We start from the raw sequence: 19,547 nt of genomic DNA on the forward strand, positions 1-19,547 counted from the left end.
TACATGTAGCTTAACTTGCCCAACACTGCAGATAACAATGAATCATAGCTAATAGGCTTATCAATTAACTTTAATAGACCTATTGCTTATTCCACATACGTGCAGGTATTCAAGCCTCAATTCTTACTGAAAAAAACCCATCAAATAAATAATTAAAACCAGTGTTGGGCACGTTAAGCTACATGTAGCTGACCCAACACTTTATATGAAGTGTGTAATATTTTAGGGTGGACACTCAAGTTTAATCGTGGCCTGTAAGCCTGTTCACCTGAGTGATGTTCACAGAGAGGATTGTGTGCACATCTTTTGCCTGTAATTAGGCCAGGTGCTGGACGTCACGGTATCAAGGCAAACATCAAAGAGAAAGAAGGAAAATCCATACACTTGTTTGTAGAGCTCCATAGTAGACTTACTTTATTTAATTGGCAAAAAATCTGCAACATTCCGACCCTTTACTTTAGGTCTTCATCAGGCAAATGGTGGCACCAGTGATGTCTCATGATGAGACATTCTGATTTAACCTCTACTTTGTCAGACGACAAATAGTGGAAATAGCCGATCAACAAGCTCACAACACATAACAACACGACACGTTGTGAGTTTGTAGTTCTGCTATTTTGAACAGTTCGAAAATGTGAGATCTTTTTTTAAATGTTTTTTGTACATTTTCAAAAACTAGAGCATGAAACTAGAGGTCCGGTCCACTACGCAGCCTTCACAAAGTTCACATCTATGCTGCACCGACCCAACTGATGTGTTTTAGATTGATCAATCTGGTCATGAAACATCCCACACGTCAAGCATCTATTAAGATAAATTCTTCCTACTTCCTTCCCCTCATGTGTCAAACCAGTTTGACATGTTGGAACAAATGGAACACCTCAATCAGATATGTCGTCATGTAATTCCGTTAAAATGTGCTTTCACATCCTTGTAGCATTTTAAAATGATGACAAACATCTACAGCACAGACTATATAATTAAGAAGGAAACAAAACAACAAGAAAAACATTTTCATTTGAGATGGGGCTCAATCACAAGACAATGATGGGGATATTGCACGACAATGTTCACCTATAATGACATTCCCAAAATAGGGATGGTACAGTATGTTGAAAATATGTAAAGGCTCATCATCAGGAAATTGTAGAAATATTCCAGATATTGTATTTGTTTTTAACAAACCAATTACATAATTATTGTAGGCTATTTATTTTATCTCCCAAGTATTCATTGCATCTCCAAATGATATTTTTCCCCCAGTCATCATCGACAGAAGTCTGCATAACACCATTGTGCTTGATAAAGCACCTGCCGCCATTGGACCAGTTCGAGCATCTGAACCATGAAGCTGGTGTCAGACAGTCATCACCGCCTGTGAATTTATTTTTAGTGAAGCGTATAAAGCCTGACTCTGTGACTCATACTTCATCGTACGACGAAGAATTAAGCACAATTGTGCCTCATATATTCTGCTAATATGTCAGTAAAGCTGTGCAAGTTCTATCTATTCCTAGTGAGATACAGTACAACATAATACAACATTTTCAAAGCAATAAACAAAAAAACAACAGAACAGAACAGCAACATTTTCTCATTGTGTGATCTAATGCATTTAAAAACAGTTGCAGACACTTGGAGGTAAGTCTGCAATCAAAGATTTAAATTGACCGTATGTAATGGGAGAGCAGATCTTTCATTTAAGATCAATCATTCCACGTGATTGGGGCACTAAAACAAAAGGCTGTTTTTCCCAGTTCTGTGTTTACATTTGGAACCTTTAGTGTAAAGTTGACGGGGGATAAGATGATTCTGTGCCTATCGGTACGCCAGCTATCCCATGTAGGGCTTTAAAAACAAACGATTCTGGAAACGTGAAAATTTAAAAATGTTAAATTAAATTTAGCATTTTTATCCCACGATTTTGCAACCCATTTTTTCACCCAGTGAAATGTAATCCTGGGCGCTACACTTCCTCTGCCAACCTGGGGAGGGCAGCGGACTGACCTCATGCTGCCTTATATGCATGAGGAGTCAAAGCTGCTTCTTTTCACCTGACAGGGGGAGTTTCCCCGGCCGGACGTAGCGTGTGGAAGGAACACGTTATTCCGACCAGATCCTTTGCCCTCCATCAGGCGCCCCGGCTGGCAAGGGGAGGTAGTTTAGAGATCAGGATTAATGCGTGTTTTTGTGAGTGTACCTACCCTAGGGGACACGGTGAGAACATGCAAACTCCACACAGAAAGGCCCTTTCCAACTCCACCTTGGGTATGGGCACTGATGACGTGGAGGAGAGAACACGCCCCCAGCGCCCACAGCGGGAATCGGACCAAGGACCTTCTAGCTGTGAGGCGACAGCACTACCGACTATGCCACCGTGCCCCCATTTTTAGATGCTTTTAACACTACGAGCGGCCAAAATGGAGGTCTCCGTCCTATCAAATAGTTACTCTGAGAACCCCGAACGGATATTAATCAAAACGCGGAACATTAATCATTTCATAACCGAGCGCACCTGCACCGCTCTACAGTCTGGGAGCGTTGATTGGGAAACATTCGATGTCATTTCCGGTTGGGACGTCATCCAAAGTGGTCCCCCTCCATTTTAATGGATGGGATGAAAAATAATAACGTGAATAACTCTTGATCTAAATCAATGCTTCCAATTCTAACCAAAGATTATGTTTTTGACGGCCCATCGCGGTCCCGTCGCTTGTCGCGTTAGAAGTCATCAAACCTCCAGTTGTTGTCGATCCCCTCAGGGTGTTTTGGCTACATCTAGCTACTTCCAAGATGGCACGGAGCAACCTTGAAATAGGCTCTGAAGCTGCAAATCGCTGGGCGCCCTGATTTAATGGTTCCAAATACCCCTGGGCGGTCAGAGTGTTTAACAAAAAATGGAAAGACCATTGCTGCATCAAAAGTAATCAACAAATTATAGTAAAAACTGGTCAAACAATGGTAAAATTGTCAAATGATATAAGAGAGATCTACAAGCTCAGTCACAACGACTCTGCGTTGTGAGCTTGCAGATTCACAATTTTCACAATGTTTGTCTGTGGAACAGAGTCAAACTAAATGTAATGCCTACAATTCCAAGTGCTTATCAGAGTGGGTTTCCCCAGTTCAAATATGATTCTTTTGTGGGGTCACAGCCTGAAAAGGTTGAGTTCTACTGTTCACTGTCTGTTCTAATCTAGACATTAAACAGGTTCTTCAGAGAACACAGGTAGGTAAAAATCTGTCAGCTGCATAACCGTGATATGGAATATATTTCTCAAAGACAGAGCCATAGGAGAGCATGCATCAGACCAGAAGGCCCCAAAACTGAACCTCGAGGGAAGTCACATTTAATGGCAGTCAGGGTCGGGGATGACCAACATCACCCTCCAGGTGTTTTAGAAGAGGTTACACGCCGGAATTCTGAAGTCCGCTATTCTGACACACCACCATTCCGATTCCCTTATCTATTCCATTATCTAACCGCACACGGAAACCACCTAGTCAGAATGGCAGTGCGTCTGAATGCCACTGTCACTGTTTTGGAAGAATGCCATGGTCGATAGAAGCATCACAAGCTGTGCTAAGATAATGGAAAATAACACAACTTCACCCCCCAGGTCTCATTTAAAGTTTTCAAATGTATAAAAATGTTTTGAAAATAGCAGATCTACAAGCTCACAATGTGTTGCATCATAGATGCAACACATTGCAACACACAAAAGTATTGGACATTTGAAATACTTAAGCACAAGTACAAATTCCTCATAATTATTGTACTTTAGTACAGTACTTAAACTTTCCACCACCACTGTTTTTTTTGTCATAACAGCCACATGTTAGAAACCATAATATTTCAACACAAGATCCCAAGGGCCTGATTGTAAATTAATTCATCTTCAATGTTCCATTCGGTCGTCCATTCAACTCACAAAAGAACAAACAACATGACATTCTTCCGTATAACTCAAATAATTGAAGCTGCAAAATCTACAGCTGATTTCTGTACATTTTCCCACGACTTCTAAAAAGAGACTCTTTGCTGCAAACATCCGGTTTTAAATTAAATGGACAATTGAATAGCAAAACATCTGATGGAATGCTGTCTATAGCTTATGGACAAGTAAAAACATTAGAACTGTGATTAAAAGTTATATTATATTATATATCACATCATGGAATTGTGTTTAAAATAACACATTTCATTACACAAAGACTAGTTACATAAGTTCTTCCCTGACATAATATCTCCTTTGCGACAAATGTATCCCACAAATTTCTGTACCAACCTATAGAGAACTTCTGGACAGATGTTCTCAGATCATCACAGATTCTCAGAGATCATTGGTATTGTTAGAAAATACATTATTGTGTAATTTTCTGAATGTTGGTTTTACTATTTACTATTTAAGTAATATATGTTTTGATATTGGGATTTTGAAGAAAGGTGTATCATAGTAAAATGCATACAGTATCTGATTGATTACAGTTGAGACCAAGTGGATAATGCCAAATATTTTGACAATGCTCATTTGGTATGTCATCTTCCTCTGTTGTTTGAAACCTGTTTGGGCTATCCAGAAATAGACTGCTTATAAGCACGGCGTACAGAACTGTACCACACAGACCTAAATATTCTGCTGAGCAACAGACAAACATAGTCTACATGAAGGCTTGCAACATGCTAATATTAACCTTTAATTAAATGTAATTGAATTACATTTAATACATCAAAAAATGAACTACAAAATAGTCTTTAGATCAACTGAATAATCTTGCAGCATAGTTTAATAAAATAACTTTTGATTACAATTATTACTTGAATAACTACTACTACTACTACTACTACTACTATACTACTGCTAATAATTATTATTAATAATTAATAATAATTCCATACAGCGTTCCAGTTTTTAAAAGCTATGCCTGACCAAGGGACTGTGAATAGGATGAATACTTTTATACTTCTTGTGCTGTGTTATTCATCATTCTCCAGGGTAAGAGTAACATTTTTTATACACTAGTCCGGAAAGGAATTTACATACACTTACTTACTATTATGAAAATAAGCATGTCAATTATTTAAGATCATAAAGAATAAGCAACATTAATGAATTCAGAAAGAATACCTATAGCCTGTCAGTCTACTATATTTTGTGCTTTGTAACAGTTGCTTTATTGACTGACACTAGCTGACAGACATTTTATAAATCCAGAATGATTTTTAAACTGTATTTTGTTTATAAATCTATATTTTAATAAATCCCAATATGACACTAAATCTGAACATGACAAATGTTGATTTGTTGATTTTATCAAATCTTTTCCCCCCCTCTCAGCCTGAAACAATCCATGGTAAGCTTATATTCATTAACTAAATTACGTTATTTCAGTTGTTGAAATGGGTTTAAATAGGCCCAATAGGCATACTTTATTTGGATTTTTATTCCAGTCAGCCTACAGCATCTATCTGGTGCTCAGTGTTACATAGGCCTACCGTTGTTTCTGTCAGTTTCACAATGTTGTATCATCTCTCTGTTGCTCTAGATATTGGCGATGACAAGGACATTACTGAAATCAACGAGGGTAACAAAATCTTAAACAAAATGGAATTCAAATGAACTCAACTGTGTGTGGTGGTGTCATCCATTTTCCATGTTCTCGTTACAGGTTTAGACTTACCATTTGGTGACATCATGGAGGTGAGATTAATATTTCATAAACTATTACTAATTTTAGTAATAATACTAAAATAGCAGATCTACAACCTCACAACAACGTATAGCAATGTGATGCCTTTTAAGGTTGTAGATTGGCTTTTTTTGGTCAAAGGAAAAGGAGGGCCTAGTTTAGACCCCTGGGGACTATGTAAGGCTATAAATTAAATTGACACCAATCTGGTAACCCATTGGCAAACAAAGGAAAACACAGCGTCCTCTTTGACATGAGTCAACAGTCTGTCCGACACTTTTTTTTAAAAGATACATTTTTTCTATATGCTTTTTCTGCCTTTATTGGATAGTGTACAGTATGGTGAGAGATGGGGGGTGACACGTGGCAAAGGTTGTCATGATCGGGAGTCGAACCTGCGACGGGCTGGCTTAGCAGCCTAGGTGCCCGGACCGATACAGTTACATAAGATAAAGATAAAGGAAACTTTATTGTCCAAATTTAATTTTCCAAATTAATATTTGGTATAGGACAGGCCTACAGTAGTATACAGACAAACTAATACATACAATGTAATAAAACACTGAAGTGCCTCTTGTTTTTCTTGATTTCAGAATTATCAGAGAAACACCATCAGTCGACAATGGCCAATCCCAGTGCCCTATGTTCTGACACAGACCCTTGGTAAATACAAAGCTGAACTTGTATACAGTAAAATGCTAAACTATTATTTTGTAATTTTGTAATTCTTCACATAATAACCAATAGCAGGTCATTTATTGATCATAATAGTGTGGCACAATACAAATTATGTTTTGTACATCTTATCTAAAAAGTAAAGAGATGCAGTCATTCACCTGAAACACTTATTGGTCTCACTCTGACCCAAGAAAACAACACAACACACCACTACTATCAGTCAAGTCAAAGCAATCAGTGTAAAAGAGATTCCTAATGACTCATTTAATCCTGATATGGCCGTCCACCTCTACTGCACAACCATGACACCACCTAATGGACCAATTCAGACATGAATGCCAAGGGAATCTGCATGAGAGCCTTTGAACAATTCAGGCTGAAGTCATGCATTGATTTCAAGCCCAGGGACTCTGAAGATAACTACATTTCTGTCCAGAAGTCATCTGGGTAGGTCTGTCTGTCTGTCTGTCTGTCTGTCTGTCTGTCTGTCTGTCTGTCTGTCTGTCTGTCTGTAATAATAATAATAATAATAATAATAATAATAATAATAATAATAATAATAATAATAATAACATGGTGAACAGAATTTTTAACATACATGTTTTGTTAGTTGTCAGTTGGCACACACTATATTGTTAATGGGGGTCCCTGTTCATCACTTGTACCAGCTTATGGCCATAATAACAAGTTAAATTAATTTTCTGTTGTGAATGCAGGTGTAATTTAAACATTTTTTTCCCTGTTCAGATGTTGGTCCTACATTGGGCAATCAGGCTTTGGAGATGGACAGCCGCTCAGTCTTGGGCCAGGATGTGATACAACATCCATTACTGAACACGAGTTTCTCCATGCTCTGGGCTTTTATCATGAACAGTCCAGACATGACCGAGATGACTACGTGACCATTAATATTACTAACATCAAAGAAGGTTTTATTAACATCTAAAGTTCCTTTTCATTACTCTCACATTTTGCTACACAGTAGAATCTAGTGTTCATTTCGATCCGAAGACTATAGCTACACTCTTTGGAATTAAATTAATACTGATGAATTTAATGTATCTGTAATTATGGTTTGACGATGGATTTGTGTCTCATCTAGGTAGACTGCATAATTTTGCTAAACTAAGTGAAAACAGAAGCAGCACCCAGGGAGTCTCTTATGACTACTACTCAGTGATGCACTATAGTCAGTATGCTTTCACAAATGGCAATGGTCGCACTATTATCACCAAAGACCCAGAGTTTCAGAATGTGATTGGTCAACGTTTGGAAATGAGCTCCAGCGACGTGCTGAAGCTGAACCGACTCTATCACTGCAGTAAGGGCCATATTATTTAAACATGATACACAAGAATACAAGTACAAAGGTATATTTACAGTGTTCTAAACATTCACAGACCAACCTAATTGTGTCCTATTCTATGCTCTAATGCCTACAGATTCAACCATTGCATTTAAAATGTACTGCGGTTTTTCTAATGTGACCGAATGTGGAATGAGTCGCTGTTTGAGTACAGATGGACGCTGGGAGTTGGTGACATCTGCTGCTGGGGGTCCGAGCTCTGACCACACTAACCTACCTAGTGTCAGGCCTGGAAGTGGTATGTTTTTGGAGCTATGTGTGTGGGTGGGTGCCTGCCTGCCAGGGTGGGTATGAGCTCGAAAACAGCATGGTTGTTTTTCACCACCTGTGCGCAACCTAACACACACAAACACACACGCACATATAAACTGTATATATGATGATTTCGGGTGTGCCAGTACAGTACAGTACAGTACAGTACAGTACAGTACAGTACAGTACAGTACAGTACAGTACAGTACAGTACAGTACAGTACAGTACAGCAGGGGTTCTCAACCCGTGGGTCGCAACCCCTCGAGGGGTCGCCAAATTATTTTGGGGGGTCCCCAAATTATTTTCAAAAAAAAAAAAGAAAAATAAGTTTTGTTTTTCTTTGCAACTGAATGGCTGTAAAGTGGAAATGAAGAGTTTACATATAGTACACATAGTATATAGTACACATACACCTTCCCTAATGATGATGGTTTCAGTATTTATTTATGGTGTATTGGGCGGGGGTCCCGAGACGTTGCCAAAGCATTTTCGGGGGTCCCCGGCCAAAAAGGTTGAGAACCCCTGATCTAGACTGTCAAGCACCATGTGTCCATATACAGTATATTGTGTATTTTTATGTTTGTATTTTATGGTCCGATGTAGGTACGTGTATGTGTGTATATATGTGTCCTTTGTTCTGCAATGTGTCTGAGCTGAGCTGTCTGTTTGTTTGTTTTTTGTCTGTCATAAAAATGTAAAAATCACTGAACATATTAAAAAGAAAATACAGCTATAAGTGAGTCCCTAAAAACCCACTTATAGCTGAAGCTGTTTGCACACAACACTTACAGTAGACGTATAATGACTAAACCCAATGACTGGTACAGACACTTTATGTAGTACAGCAGTAAACATAAACCTTTTTCATTTCAAGGATATGCATTAGGCCACTCGGACACACCATACAATATCTTATTTATTTATCTCTGCTACCCCAACCTTAATCTCTCAAGAACAGAACTGTAAAATCCGAGTGTACAAATGAACCTGATGAACAAAACCAATCGATGTGCTGTACATTTTTTAAATTTAATAGCTTGTTGTTTCATTCCTTTTTCAGTGGCTCAATCACAAAACTCACAAGATGGTAAGTAAAGTTTTCTTTTCTTTTTTCTTTTACCTGGCTAAAGAGCAATTTTATATCCCTGCTAAGGCTGCTCATTTCTTCTAACCCAGCGTTGACGCATACTGTGGTTGAATTACAGACTAATTTACTGTATGCAGAGCCATAGAGTAAGACAGAGTTAGGACATTGAGGGGGCAGAAAACCGCCTGGTCACGTGATTCATGTACTCGTGCGAGCCCTATAGACTCCAATGCATTCCGTAAACTTCCGGTTGTCCCCATTCAATAGAAGTCTATGTAGAAGAGCCTGGCCCCATGAAGTGAACGGAGTTGTCGTAACTCTGTCTTACTCTATGGCTCTGACTGTATGTAAAACCTCACTGCACTCCCTTGCGGATTGATGCATTATTGTCTCCACCAGGCCGAAGGCATGGGGAGAGAGTATGTTTTGCACTCCGTCCGTGTGTGTGTCCGTCCTTCCGTCCATCTGTGTACAGCTAATCTCCGGCACCGTTAACCCGGTCGATGCCAAACTTTGCACACACACTCCCTGGATGCCAACGATGAACCTCTGCCCCACATTTTCCAGAACGGCCTGTTATAGCGCCACCATGAGGCAGCTTTTCACATGTTTTACCTAAAACTGCACCGATCTGCGTGAAACGTTGCATGCACACTCCCTAGAGGCCAAGGACAAACCTTTGACCTGCATTTTCCACATCTGCTTTTTAGAGCGCCACCAGGAGGCCGACTTTTGTAAAACACATTTTTTGATATTACTCCTCCAGATTCTGTCCAAAAATCTCACAAATCGTTACACAGTATCTCTATGGTCATGTGCTCAAGTTGGATCTGTCCGATATTTCCTATTCCATCCTAATTGGCTATAATTGGCTTTCACCGTTTGCAAGATTGCCCCGTTTTGAACAAAAGCCTCAAATCATGAACGCAGCATGCAATTTACGTGAAATCTTTCACACATTTTCTTACTAGGCTGAGGAATATATCCCACCCTTTTCACATTGGCCTGTTATAGCGCCACCAACAGGTTGATTTTTGCAAAACACATTTTTGGAACAAAATGCCTCAAATCATCCAATTGCCATCAAAGGCGTATGAAGAAATGGCACCCTTTTCACATTAGCGCCACCAGGAGGCCACAACCTGACCTGCCCTGGTGGAGACCTGTGCCCCGAGGGGCACTTTTTCTAGTTTGTTTTGTTTTGTTTTTTTGACAAATGGCGGAAAGAACGGCGGAAAAGTGCAGAAAAGCGCATCAGTCTGCTAGGACCTTAAGTCCTAGAACAGAACACATATTTATGTGTTTTTATTCAAGGATCAGCAGACTGTCTTCAGTGACACACCTTTTACCTTTACTTACAGTACATGCTGAACATTTGCTCCATAAACAGCCTAAGCTATTTGTCTCCACCAGGCCGAAGGCATGGGGAGAGAGTATGTTTTGCACTCCGTCCGTGTGTGTGTGTGTGTCCGTCCGTCCGTGTGTGTGTGTGTCCGTCCGTCCGTCCTTCCTTCCGTCCGTCTGTGTACAGCTAATCTCCGGCACCGTTAACCCGGTCGATGCCAAACTTTGCACACACACTCCCTGGATGGCAACGATGAACCTCTGCCCCGCATTTTCCAGAACGGCCTGTTATAGCGCCACCATGAGGCAGCTTTTCACATTTTTACCTAAAACTGCACCGATCTGCGTGAAACGTTGCATGCACACTCCCTAGAGGCCAAGGACAAACCTTTGACCTGCAATTTCCGCATCTGCCTTTTATAGCGCCACCAGGAGGCCGACTTTTGTAAAACACATTTTTTTACATTACTCCTCCAGATTCTGTCCAAAAATCTCACAAATCGTTACACAGTATCTCTATGGTCATGTGCTCAAGTTGGATCTGTCCGATATTTCATATTCCATCCTAATTGGCTATAATTGGCTTTCACAGTTTGCAAGATTGCCCCGTTTTGAACAATAGCCTCAAATCATGAACGCAGCATGCAATTTACGTGAAATCTTTCACACATTTTCTTACTAGGCTGAGGAATATATCCCACCCTTTTCACATTGGCCTGTTATAGCGCCACCAACAGGTTGATTTTTGCAAAACACATTTTTGGAACAAAATGCCTCAAATCATCCAATTTCCATCAAAGGCAAACATGTTTATATTACTCCTAAACATTTTGCCAAACATCTCACACAGTCCTATCCTCCTGGTGGAGACCTGTGCCCAGAAGGGCACTTCTTCTATTTTTCTATTCATTCAGTACAAATTCACTACAAGGCATTGTAGTTTGGCTATTTTCAGCAAAGAGATTCGTTGTAGAATAACTTGAGTGATTTGGGTGATTTGGAAAACCACCCAGTCTGCCCCGGTAACAAAATGTGCACATGCACGCTCTACAGTGGGGGGAAGTGCAACAGGCCAACAGCATGTGCACCAAGGCCCGCCCCCACTCGATCATGATTGGAGGAAGGCCCCTCTCATCCTGATTGGATGAAGGCTTTGCCACCCGCCACCAAAACTGAAACTAGGGGTTTTTGACCCCAGGGGCTCACTGGGGACAGGGAGGAACTCCTTATATGGTCAGCACACTCTACAGTAGGGAGGATTATCCAGAAGAAAAAAAAAGAAAGTGATATTTGAATTAAGTCAAATCACTGAATATACCTTTAAGCGTCAGAATCAGAATCAGCTTCATTGTCACATCACAGTTTTACAAGTAAAAATGTGGGTGAAATTCATTTTTGTGCATCATGTAAATCCATCATGTAATTTTTCCAAGAAAACAAAGAAAGGGAATAAGAGGTGTGTGTGTGTGTGTGTGTGGGGGGGGGGGGGGGGGGGGGGGTAATGATTAATACTTCATCGTACGACAAAGCATTGCAACCCAGATCAATTGACGGTTGTGTCTCTCTCAGTGTGCGGCCAGCCTTCTCTGAACACCAGGATAGTTGGAGGTGAGGACGCTCCTGCAGGGAGCTGGCCCTGGCAGGCCAGTCTACATGTATCTAGTTCTTTTCCAAGTCACTTCTGTGGAGGATCTCTTATTAACAATGAATGGGTGATGTCAGCTGCTCACTGCTTCCAAAGGTGGGGTGTTATTATCAGCAAGAGTCTCTGAGACCATTTCATTAATACTTGCAAAAGGAAAGTGAATATTGTGCTAATTATGGATTGCCTTTTTTCTTTATTCCTAGTAACATTCCTGGTCTCACTGTTTATCTGGGTCGGCAGAGTCAAGAACTATCCAATCCTAACGAGGTCTCTCGGTCGGTTAGCCAGATCATCCGCCACCCCGACTACAACAGTATTCCTAATAATAATGACATCGCTCTCCTGAAACTTTCATCGCCGGTGACTTTTACCAGCTATATCCGACCAGTCTGCCTGGCAGCATCGGGAAGCACCTTCTTCAGTGGCATCGACAGCTGGATCACCGGCTGGGGCACAATTGGATCTGGACGTGAGTACAGTACAGTAAAGGTCCATTTTAATGGTAGCATTTCAAACCAGGTGAATTACAGTAAAACAACAAAGAAACCACTGTACAGAAATTAACTCAGTGACTGTGATGAAAGAAAAGAAATACGTTTGATATGATAATTTGCTCATGAAACTAACTTTGTGTCTCCCTAGTTGCCCTTCCTTCCCCGAAAAACCTCCAGGAGGTGGAGGTTCCAGTGGTGGGGAACAGACAGTGTAATTGTGACTATGGAGTGGGCGCCATCACTGACAATATGATCTGTGCTGGCTTCACTGATGGAGGGAAGGACTCGTGTCAGGTGATCATTTGAACGGTTGTGTTCATTGTGAGCATTTCTTCCCGGAAAAGATCTCATTGTTTTAATACAGTATGTGTTTCCCTACACGACAGGGAGATTCAGGAGGCCCAATGGTGAGCAAAGAAGGTTCTCGCTGGGTTCAGTCTGGAATAGTGAGCTTCGGTCGGGGTTGTGCCCTGCCTAATCTCCCTGGAGTCTACGCCAGAGTGTCTCAGTACCAAGATTGGATCAACGGTCACATCAGCAGCGACCAGCCAGGATTTGTCAACTTCACGTCCTCTGGGACTAACAGTGACCTGAACGTCACCTGTCCTGGCCTGTCACCACTACCAGTTGCAACAGCTACACCAACTACACCAGCTCCAGGTACCACCACCATCCCTACAGCTATAGGTAAAGACCAGGGGTTCTCAACCTGTGGGTCGCGACCCCTCGAGGGGTCGCCAAATTATTTTGGGGGGTCCCCAAATTATTTAAAAAAGAAAAAAAAAGAAAAATAAGTTTTTTTTTGTGTGCAACTGAATGGCTGTAAAGTGGAAATGAAGAGTTTACATATAGTACACATAGTATATAGTACACATACACCTTCCCTAATGATGATGGTTTCAGTATTTATTTATGGTGTATTGGGCGGGGGTCCCGAGACGTTGCCAAAGCATTTTCGGGGGTCCCCGGCCAAAAAGGTTGAGAACCCCTGCAGTACAGTACAGTAGAGGGACCCCCACACGGTAACTCTGTCCTCTCTCAACCGTTTCGGACATGGGGCGGCTCGCCGGAATCGGCCTCGGCCCCCTGGGCGCGTTCCTGTGGGTCTGGAACTTCCGGGGACCACCCGGGGACCCCCACACGGAGTTGCACCACTCACTTCACACGGGTGTGATTTTACAATTCAGCTGATGCTAAGCTAACCCATCTATCTCTGTTTGATTCGATATCGATTGTCTTATTCTCTTGATTACCCTTTAGATCAACTGAATAATCTTGCAGCATAGTTTAATTTTTTATGTATCAAGTTTTAAGTGAAAAAAATCAAATAGATCAGGGGTTTTCAACTGATTATGAACCAGGGAGTGTGTGTGCAACCAGGGACCTGACTGAGAATCAACCTGGGGACCAATGTTGCGTTGGGAGGAGGGGGGTCGGGGGATATGGGCGTGGTGTGGGGGAAAAAAATTTACCTTCCATATTAAAATCATGTTGCTGTTCTTTGTAACTTACTGTATGTATGAGCGAGCAGACTCATGCAATTAATTATGGGCTCATTTCCTTATAATGGTGACTCAATCAGGCAATCCGGTACAGTTTCCCTTGAGATTCTAACTCCATTTTCTGTGGAAGTTCTTGACGTCCGACTTCCCAGTAACTGACAACATTGACGCGTCATCATCACATGTCACCAGGTCATTTACTGCATTGTTTCTCAACTTGTGGTCAATACAATAAATTAAAATACAAATCTTCACTTTCCTACATGCATGGTCAGGGACCACATTCAATACCTTCACGGACCACCAGTGGTCCACGGACCACCAGTTGAAAACCCATAAAATAGATGATATAATTAATTAAATTAAATAAAATAATGCCATAATTGGATGGAGCAAAAGGCCTGCAATGTTTTATGACAACTGATTGATTGATTGATTGATTGATTGATAATTGTATTAACAAAATGCAGAATGGGTACAGTTCAAGGAAAGTAGGCCTACAGGTCAATACAATCTGCTAAGAAAAAACAGAAAAAGCACTAAGACTCAAATCATAATTTACTTGCAACCATTATCCCCAATGGCAGTTGCAAGGAGTTGCATTGGTGTGGTTTGGGACCCTAATGGGTCCATTTAGTTCCACTTTTATATTGCCAGAGTTAAGGGGAGACCTTGAAATGTAAAAGTTTGAGAAACACTGTTCCATTATGCAGGTTACTTCATGCATGCTAGCACAGCCTCTGGCATGGAAGGAGATTCCATCTGGATGCAGACCATGAGGATGAGTCCCAGCAGGACGTGTCATGTCCAGTGTCTCCAGTTCTACTACTATCACAGCGGGAGCCCATCAGACCAGCTCAACATCTGGATCAGAGAGTTCCAGGACCAGTGGGACTCTACAGGAAAACTACGTCTCATGGGACAGATCACTGGTAAGGTCGGATGGACGGACGGACGGACAGATTGATACACAGAAAAACAAATGGACAAACACTTTTAGAATCGGCACACGTTCCATATGCCACTTATAGACAAAATATGCTTCAACATTTTCCACAACAAAAGCATTAGTAAAGTATAAATCATGTAACTGTATCGTATACAATTTAAATCAAGACAAGGATTACAGTGAGTATTGTAGAACATGGGTTCCCAAACGCCCCCCCCCCCCCCCCTATTGTGAAAGGGGAAAAAACGCTCACGCACACAATCAGCAAAAAATCTACATGCTCATCTGTTTCATCTGCTCAGCCTGCAGAACCATTGCGGCTCAAGAATCTACCACTACTGAATGAAGTGTCTGGTGCTGGGAGGTACAACGCACAGGTCCTGGACCTGGTGTGAGCAGGAGTGGACCTGGTGAGAGCCTAATCCTTCCATGCGCCAGATTGGTCTACCTCCCAGTCCCGGCAGAGTAGTCCTGGAGCGGCGGATTGTGTGGCCCTGGTCTTTCCCTATTCAATAGGGAAAGACCAGGGCCACACAATCCGCACACAAACCACAGTTTGGGAAAGCCTGCCCTATTGGGTCTGATCGAGGGTCACCTGAGTGAGGGGTATGATGTTCGCGAGATCCGAAACCCTGATAACCTTGGGATACATCACTAAGGATACGTCCCAGATGTATCCATATGATGTATTTTAGTTCTTTCCATTTGGTCCCTCTTGCAACCCCTGGTAACCCCCACTTTGAAATCCACGGGTAAGATCTTGGAGTGGGGTTCACATGTAGGTTTGATCAAGAAGAGTTGATTTTTTTGTTGTTTAAAGATTGTGTTCTCATCGTAGTGTGAATGTCATTAACAATTGGAAGCCTGCTGAAGATTGGGAGATTGCTAGTGATATGAAGATTATGCACCTTCAACAGCCTTGCATAACATCACCAAGTTTGAGAACTGGAGACATTAACTTGGCATGCATGCATATCAACCTGAATATCAGTGGATCGTAAACAACATTTAGAATGCTTGACATTAGCATGTTACGGTTTGAAAACGTTGTCGGACATGATACCACAACGGACACTAAACAAAAGAAGAGGGTGCACAGTCAGGACCATGAGCAAGGGTATCACCAAAATGATTGACACCCTCTGAGTGTGAGATGAGATGGGTAGGAAATTAACCATAAGATAAGCAAATACTCTGGGCTGGGAGGACATCTGCTGGCTAAACAGTCCTAGCAGTGTTTCAGTGACAGCAAGGTGCAAAGTTTCTGTACAATAAACAGCCTTGAATCTGATCGTTTCTGATTCATTTGAAAGACAGTTTGTTAGATGCCAGAAATTCCCTTTTCTTATGTTGATGCTTTTAGTTGATTGATTGATTGATTGATTGATTAATTGAAGTATTTATTAACAGTTATAAGCACAAGTCAATACAAAAACTGTTAACTGTGGACGACACCATAAAGCATTACACTTGTTTACAATAGGGTCCTACATTTTCAATTCATCAGAACATTTAGAGACTTACAAATATACACTTCTATATAACCAAAAACAAGAAATCATCATAAAAGGAAATATAACTGGAAAAAACATATAGGGCTCTATCGTATCTCATGCCTTACCCGCAAGAATTAACCACTTTCCGTGATTACACATTTAGGAGCTTCCACTATGCGTAACGGTACCTTGCGGGCGGCCACACACAACCCACTACACATTTAGCTGACTCCTATATTTGCAGGTGGAGGTGTGTCTGTAGGCGTGTTGATGCACTTTCCCTATATTTGTTATCTTATGCACACAGGTTTAGGACAACGGAAAGCGCCTCTTCAAACTACCCGTAATGCAAATACGTTTGATAAAAGAATGCGCTCCTGATTTGGAGCTGCCTCGATGACGCACAATATTGCAGAACATTCACAGCTCAGAGGTCTCGTTCTGTCTTAATTCTCCACAAATCTGTGATTGTAATTGTCCTATTATCAGCAGAGTGTCAATTCCTTGTGCCCATTGTGTTTAATTGTCTAGTCAAAGAAGTTATTTGATATGTGGCGCATTGTGCACGATTCACTCGTTCAGTTTCATCACCCCATTAAGCTACTTTGGCTCACTTCACCGACAGTAGCTCATTTCAAAATACTTTACCAGTAAGACGCCTGAGGGCGAGAAGTGAGGGGCGAGGTCGCGTGCACGCATCCACCTGGGTGACAGCAGACTGCTGGGCAAGCGCTGCATGGAGCTTTGCCATGGGGTTCAGATCAACATATATGGAATGAATTTTGTACTGGCCATGGAGCGTGTCTTGAGTGTACAGGGTTTGATGAGGTCAGATCAATGGAATGTCAGAACAGGTCAGCTCCATATATGGAGATCTAAGGGTGGCAGCGGGGGCTTGAGTGTACAGGGTTTGATGAGGGCCCAGGTAGGGCTGGGCCTTAATTTTCAGGCCTGTTGAGAACTCTAGTTTTCGCCGGCTGCCTGGCGCATTAGTAACTTTGGGGTCAGAACAGGTTCTGACATATATCCATATATGGAGATCTAAGGGTTTGAGGTTTGAGGTCAGAAGTAGAGTTGTTGGCCAATATTGATGACATCAGGGATCTCCATATATGGGCTTAATTGCGACAGCAGATCACATTTACTATGGCATCAGGTCTCTATCCCTGATGATGTCATGCTTACCCCATGTATGGGGATTTTGAGTGATACACTGACTGACTGACGGGAAATGCACGATTTCATAGTAAATGCGACCAGCTGTATGGGTTAAAATACTGTTGCAATTACATCATTTATGATTGTGGAAATCCTTCCTCCAGGTTCACCAACATCTCATTGGCAGCTCCACCATGTTCCTCTAAATGCCAGCAAGACCTTCCAAGTGGAGTTTCAGGCACAGAAAGGAGCAGGTAACTCTTCAGGAGGCTTCTCCATAGACGACATCAACCTCTCCGAGACGGAGTGTCCTCATGTGACCTGGCAGATGAATGACATTGAGCAGGTTTTGTCCACCAGTCCCTACCTTACCTTCTTGTATAGTCCAAAGCAGTATTCCAGTGAAGGCTATGCATACCAGGTTGTACCAGTACTGTTCAGAACTTACATCGGACTGTTTGTGCGTTTGGTGTCCGGTGAGAACGATGACCAGCTGGAATGGCCCTGCGCATGGAAGCAGGTGACTTTTCAGTTGCTGGATCAGAACCCCAATATCCAGTTGCAGATGACCAAGCAGAGGAGCTTTGTTAATGATGCCAATGAAACTGACAGTGATGGTGAGCTTGAGGGACTGATTTGTTCTGAAAACCTGTTGCTTGACATCTTCAACAGTATTTTCTTGGTGGTTGTTTACCATTTCTACCTGTCATCTGTTAACAGGTACTTACTATTGGGGCAACCCTCGTCAAAATGGTGTAGTGGTGACAGGGGAGAACAATGAGACATATTTTGCCAACTCGTTGTATGGCATAAGGTACTTTGCCAGTCTGAGTTCAATGAGAGAGAGAGACTTCCTGAAGGGGGGAAATGTGGTTTTCCATATCGACTTCCAAGGTAGGCACACTGACTAATAGGTAAACATTTCACCTTCAAAGTTGACCATTATAACCAGATAAATTAATTACGATTCTATACTTTACATTGATACCTGCATGAGTTGGAACCACTGGAAATAATTATTTTTCTTCTCTTCTAGATATTTCTCCTCTTGTTAACAGCAGTGATCTTCCATGTCCAAAACTACAGCCAGCAAAGATTTCACATCCTCCAGATACTGTTAACAATCCATGTGCCGCACAGTAGGACAATATATCTGATTATTATGGGGATAAATTATGGTGGCCTATTGCACGACGAGTACAATTTAGCACTACATTACTAAGTACTGCAATTAATTATCACACAGTTTCACTCACAATTATTTTCTGCAATCCATTCATGACAAGTTGACAACTATGAGAAAATATGCTGCTATTACCCTATTGTTCTAAGACTACAGTACGTTGTTTTTCCACGCGGTCGTATTATAATCGGGGACTAGACAATTTGACATTCAGTGTTCTTTTTCCACAAATGGGTCTTGGAAAAATTTGGGTCGTTTTATAATCTGTGCAATACGGTACTGTATTACTGAACACATCCTTTGCAATGTAAGACTACTGATTGTGAGATGTCGTTGTATTACCACCATGTGTTGTTACTGTAAAGTCGCTCTGGATTAAGAGCGTCTGCTAAATGCCTAAATTGTAAATTGTTCTTGTTCCCTAGGGTGACGACCATAACCACTCCACCTACTCCACCTCCAACAACTAGGCCTATTCCACCTCCAACCACTCCACCTCCAACCACCCCACCTACTCCACCTCCAACCACCCCACCACCACCTACTCCACCTCCAACAACCACTCCATCTCCATCTTCAACGACAGAAGACGATGACAGGTGCTCATTTTGAAATAGCTCATTGCTGAAAATAGCTGATCTACAAGCGACAAGAAATGTTGCGTGTGTGTGTGTGTGTGTGTGTGTGTGTGTGTGTGTGTG

General features: G+C 41.6%; 1 protein-coding gene across 1 annotated transcript; it reads left to right on the forward strand.

The window, feature by feature from the left end:
- Positions 1-6,700: 6,700 nt before the first annotated feature.
- On the forward strand, positions 6,701-19,276 carry LOC306925068 (meprin A subunit beta-like; the record flags this gene model as incomplete). Its single annotated transcript, XM_079503750.1, has 11 exons — positions 6,701-6,816; positions 7,117-7,298; positions 7,472-7,690; positions 11,989-12,160; positions 12,268-12,533; positions 12,707-12,852; positions 12,945-13,245; positions 14,774-14,992; positions 17,828-18,280; positions 18,384-18,557; positions 19,272-19,276. The coding sequence occupies 11 exons, from the start codon at positions 6,701-6,703 to the stop codon at positions 19,274-19,276; spliced, it is 2,253 nt and encodes a 750-aa protein (XP_079359876.1).
- Positions 19,277-19,547: the final 271 nt, after the last annotated feature.

This window comes from Electrona antarctica (genome assembly GCF_951216825.1).
Source record: "Electrona antarctica genome assembly, chromosome: 6".
NCBI classification, from domain to species: Eukaryota; Metazoa; Chordata; class Actinopteri; order Myctophiformes; family Myctophidae; genus Electrona; species Electrona antarctica.